The sequence below is a fragment of the Parasteatoda tepidariorum genome, chromosome 10, assembly GCF_982258835.1.
Source record: "Parasteatoda tepidariorum strain Cologne lab strain chromosome 10, Ptep-v5.0, whole genome shotgun sequence".
NCBI classification, from domain to species: Eukaryota; Metazoa; Arthropoda; class Arachnida; order Araneae; family Theridiidae; genus Parasteatoda; species Parasteatoda tepidariorum.
In genome coordinates, this window is record NC_141764.1 from 64,882,994 (window position 1) to 64,888,516 (window position 5,523).

At 37.7% G+C, this 5,523-nt stretch overlaps 1 protein-coding gene across 1 annotated transcript; it reads left to right on the forward strand.

Moving 5' to 3' along the window:
* Window positions 1-369: 369 nt before the first annotated feature.
* Window positions 370-4,866, forward strand: LOC147802997 (uncharacterized). Its single transcript, XM_087152819.1, has 2 exons — window positions 370-3,275; window positions 3,333-4,866. Exons 1-2 carry the CDS (start codon window positions 370-372, stop codon window positions 4,864-4,866), a joined length of 4,440 nt encoding a protein of 1,479 aa, XP_087008945.1.
* Window positions 4,867-5,523: the final 657 nt, after the last annotated feature.

Below are 5,523 nucleotides of genomic sequence, written 5' to 3' on the forward strand. Positions count from 1 at the left end.
AAACAAAAAATTAACATTATCACTGTAATGTTTGGCAACTGTTTGGCGATCGTTCAGGCGCACTTGGCGCATTGTGTCACCCCTTCGGGGGCATGCTAGGAATCGAGGTAGAGGTATGTTTATCTTGGTCGGGAGAGGTTCTCCCTTGGTTGTTTAAGAGCTGGATGCTCGAATATAAAAATAATGACTAGTTTCTTTTAATTTTTAATAAAGTTAAGTTTATTATTATGAAAATCTGGTGTGATTATTTGTATGGAATATAGTCATTACAACACGCTCTCGTTTCGAACACCAGAGATTTGCACTTATAGAAAGCAATTTCGGAAGTAGAATCAGAAGTTAGTTGGAGAATTCTGATCAGAGTGAAAAATGTTCAAAAACGTACGAAAAGAAGATTTGGTGACAGTTTTGTCAGAGATAGGTGAAGAAGCCAGTTTGGAACTGAAATTAACGGAGCTGAAACATATGTTGCAAAATAGCAAGGAATACTTAGACGATCCGGACTTTGTTAAAGAAATACTAAATACTACAGTAGAAAACAGGAAGAGAGCTGAAGAGACAGAAAAAGCGAAATTAGAAGAAGAAAAAATACGATTAGAACGGGAACACGAAATTGAGCTGGCGAAGATCCGAACGACACGAAGTATCGAAAGCAGAAGTTCAACCCCAGACGCTCAACACAGCCGTGGAGAAAGCGAAATTTCCCTGGATAAACTGATAAAAGGAGTAGAAACCTTGACGATTCCAGTACCGAAGAAAGCGGAAGCATGGAATATATTTTTCGACTCGATCGAAAGAGCATTTAAACATAAGAATGTTCCGGACGAATTCAAAGCAGAGATAGTGTTGAAATTAATTGGGGATAAAGCTGCCAATGTTCTTGTTTATATCAAGGGAGAAGATTTAAAGGACTATCAAAAAGTAAAAACACTGATTCTGAAGGAATATGAACCGACCCCCCAAACCTGTTTGGAAAATTTCAGAAGAGCAAAACGATATTCAGGAGAGACACACATCCAGTTCGCTTCACGAATGACCGCAACATGGGATTATTACTGTAAATTAAGAAATGCGGAAGATATTGATACACTTAAAGAACTAATTATATCCGACAAGATATTCCAAACTTTAGACGGAGAAACAGCGTCCCATATCACAATACGACAAGGAAATACATGGTTGAAGCCTCAGGAATTAGCTAGAGAGTGTGATATTTACTTTTCAGCGCGAAGAAAATCTTTTGATGAATACCGAAGTGAAGGAAAACGCCCGAGATTTGGAGACGCAACATATTCACCCGAAAAGTATGTTCCCCCTCAACTGAGAAAAGAATATCCGAGACAAGAAAACAATTTCGTCAGGCAAAGAGAATGCTACATTTGTGGGAGCTATCGACACATTGCGAGAGACTGTTCCGATAGAAAGAAAAAGAATGAAATGACGGGAAAGCGAAATGAAAGGGATCACACAAAAATTTCAAGAAATTCGAATAAAGTATCAAGCCGAGAAGAAGCGGTGGTAGCGAAAGTAGATTCATCTCATCTACGGAGTGACGTCAGAGAAACCATTATTAAACCCCTGCAGAAAGTTAATATTTTTATCAACTCCGAAGAAATCGAAGCAATCGTCGATTCTGGAACTCAGATTTCAATTCTACATTCGTCATTCATTCCGGATGTAAAGGAGAGAGATGGAGGGAAAATCTTGTTAACTTCTGCATTCGGACAACAGATTGAAGCAAAAGTTTGCCGTACGCCGATTTATTTAAGAAATGATGGAACTAACTTATTTAATTCAGTGGATACCTTTATTGCTGTGACGGATGAATTAAATGTGCCTTGTTTATTAACTCCCGAAATACATGAACTGTTGATCAACCCCCCAGAAAAGAACATGGATTCCGACATCGCAGAAGAAAGGCGTCAGAACGAAGAAGAAAAAATGTTCGTTTTGTTTACTGAAACAGAAAAAGAGAAACAAAATACGACAGAAGAGAGAAATGAAGAGGTGGAGGAGAGGGAGAAGGGCATTGCATCAGTTGCCCCTGGCAACCAGTCAAGCTTTGGGGAGTGGCTAGAGGATAATGCAACATCCAATCCCATCGAGTCTACTGTATCGACAGCCAAACAGCTGTTCATAGAACAACAAGCATGCCCGACTCTGCACGAGCCTTGGAAGTTGTCGAAGGAAAAGAAGGGAAACTATTTTATTATGGACGGACTCTTGCATCATGAAGAAAAATTGTTTGGAGAAAAAATACGCCAATTAGTTCTCCCATTAAGTAGAAGACAGAAGGTACTTGATCTAGCTCACAACTCGGTATTTGGATGTCATATGGGCATGCGGAAGACAAAAGAGAGAATTAGGTATTCCTTCTACTGGCCAGGAGTTTCTCAAGATGTGGAACACTTTTGCAAAACATGCAGCGAATGTCAATTAAGAAGCCCTGAGAAAAGGTCGGATAAAATTCCAATAACCCCAGTAGCAAGACCTGGACTGCCATTCGAAATAGTAAACATCGATATTATTGGGCCCATCGATCCACCCTCTGCGAGGAAACACAAATATGTTTTATGTCTTATAGATCAACACTCAAGATGGCCGGAGGCCATTCCTCTGAAGAGCTTAAGTGCAAAAGCTACTTGCACAGCTCTCCTCGAAATATTCATGCGAACAGGAATCCCGCATACTATTGCAAGTGATAATGGTACAAATTTCGTGTCAAGACTGACTAAAGAATTTCAAGAAAGATTGGGTGCCCATCCTAGATTTTCAACCCCTGGATACAGTGCTTCCAATGGACTAGTTGAACGATGGAATAGGAGCTTACAGCAGATGCTACATCATGTGATAAGGAGTGACCCATCTAACTGGGATAAGCATATCCCATTCCTGTTATTTGCTTATCGGGAAATCCCCAACTGCACCACTGGAATATCACCTTTTCAATTAATGTATGGAAGACAGCCAAGAGGACCTTTGGCAGTGCTAAAATCATCATGGTCTGGTGAAATACCCATTCCTCCAAATTTGAGTGAATCAGCTGTCGAATACTTACAACAGTTGAAAATAAGAATGGAGCAAGCTGCAGAACAAGCTGAATTGATCGCAAGTGGAAAACAACAAAAATACACTGAATATTTCAATCGAAGATCCGTGCCAAAAAGTTTCAAGAATGGTGACCTAGTTTATTTACTTATACCGGACTCTAACAACAAGCTTTATGCTAGATGGAGTGGTCCAGGAGAAATAGTGAGTCTTATTCCTCCTCACTCGTACAAAGTAAGACTACCAGATGGAAAAATAAAACATGTTCATTCCAACAAAATAAGAAAATTTCAAGCTCGTGTCAACGCCGTTGGAGTGATATTCGAAAATGAAGAAGATTTTGGAGAAGTCATAACTCTACCAAGAAAAGACTTATCTACCCCTTTGGAGTATTTAAAAATTGAAGGAAATTTAGATCTAGAAAATTTGGATAAAACTCAGAAGAATAGTTTAATGACCCTCATCAACCAGCATCAAGCATTATTTACAGGAAAAGTAAAAATGGCTAAAGTAGAATCCCACAAGATCAGATTAATTCCAAATGTAGAAAGAAAGAAACCACATGTATATAGGATCCCAGAAGCGTTGAAAACAAGAGTTGATGCCGAAATAGAAGATTTGTTAAGCTCAGGACTAATAGAGGAGAGTGAAGCTGAGATAGCTCACCCAGTAGTTTGTGTAAACAAGAAAGATGGAAGCATCAGACTTTGTGTTGATTATAGAGCTCTGAATGCGGTTACCAAAGCAGACGATTTTCCGATGGAAGATGCAGTGGATCTAATGTACAATATAGGAAGAGCCAATGTAATAAGCACGCTTGATCTTCTCAAAGGTTATTACGCCGTTCCTATGGAGGAAGAAAGCAAAGAATTTACATCTTTCAAAACTCACCGTGGGCAGTATCAATTTAAAGTTCTCCCATTTGGATTGAAAAATGCCGCTGCCACTTTTCAGCGAGTTATGAACAAGTCACTAAAAGAGTTCAAGGAATTTTCAAGATCATATATTGACGATATTGCTATTTTCTCAAAAGACTTCGAAACCCATCTTCAAGATTTAGAAAAAGTCTTTACAAAATTAGAATTATTAGGATTTACCATCAACGTGAAGAAATGTTCCTTTGCGAAACCTCAAATCAAATATTTAGGACACGTGATTGGATCAGGAAAACACCAACCTGACCCGGAGAAAATAATAGCCATTCAAAAATTGGAATCGCCAAAGACGAAAACTCATCTGAAAAGCCTTCTAGGACTGACGAATTACTACAGGGAATACATCCCAAACTATGCGGACGTCGCATACCCCCTCACCGAGCTCACGAGAAAAAAACAACCGGAGATGCTTGAATGGAGAGAAACACATGAGTCTGCTTTCCAACGGCTCAAGGAGAAATTGGCGAAAACAACGGAATTGATTACCCCTACCCCCAACGAGCATTTCATCATCCACTCTGATGCTTCACAGGTGGGAGTAGGTGCCTGCTTGTCTCAACGGAAAGGCGACTCAGAACTACCAGTGTGTTATGCCAGCCAAAAGCTTTCTAAATCTCAACAGAATTGGCCCACTATTGAGCGAGAGGCCTATGGAATAGTATGGGCATTGAAGAAATTCGAACCTTGGATATTTGGCTCCCCAATCAAAATTGTGACCGACCACAACCCACTGGCATTCATCGTTAAAAATGCTCCCCAATCGTCTAAGCTCCAAAGGTGGGCGCTTGCCCTACAAAAATATAATTTAAGTATCGAGCACTGTCCGGGAAGAAATCTTAAAAACGCAGATGCCCTTTCCAGACTCCCAATCTCAGGTGATTAAAAATAAATAAACTGTCGAGGTCAATGCAGACTTGGTCAGTTAGTGTTAAAAGTTATTTCATGACTCTTATATTATTTTATTAGAGACTCTAAGTGTTTATATGCTTATATTGATATTTACTTGTGGATAAATTTAAAATAACAGATATTTGAGGTAAGTGCTTAATTAATTTGAAAACATATTTTAAAGTAAGATCTTTATAATTCAAAAAAAAAAAAAAATGAATGATTTAGTGTTTGAAAAATAGTAAATTTCATTGTTTATATGCTTAATTTTAAGATATGATTAAAATCCATGGAAGTATAATTATTGAATTGTAATGTTTATACATGATCTTTAAGGTGTTATGGTTTAAAAATATATTTTTTTTATTTTGGTTTGTAGCAATAATTGTTTAATTAATAATGTGAGTATTAAATATTATTAGTATTACTGTGTTTCAGTAGGGTATAGTTAAGGTGGATAATTATTCTTGTATTAGATATTATTTTATAACTATTTTTGCTATAAAAAAAAAGGTTATATAGGATTGAATTGTTGATTGCTAGCGTTATAGTGTATAATTAATGATAATTGAGTTTATATATGAGTAGTTTGAATATCTCATCTGTTTATTATTCCTATTATGTTGTCATTGGAAATATTGCATAATCATGT

Excerpts from the sequence above, each read along its gene's own strand:
- LOC147802997 (XM_087152819.1), top strand. The coding sequence starts at position 370 with ATGTTCAAAAACGTACGAAAAGAAGATTTGGTGACAGTTTTGTCAGAG. Across the intron at positions 3,276-3,332 it reads AGTCTTATTCCTCCTCACTC|AAAATTTCAAGCTCGTGTCA; the intron begins GTACAAAGTAAG and ends CAACAAAATAAG.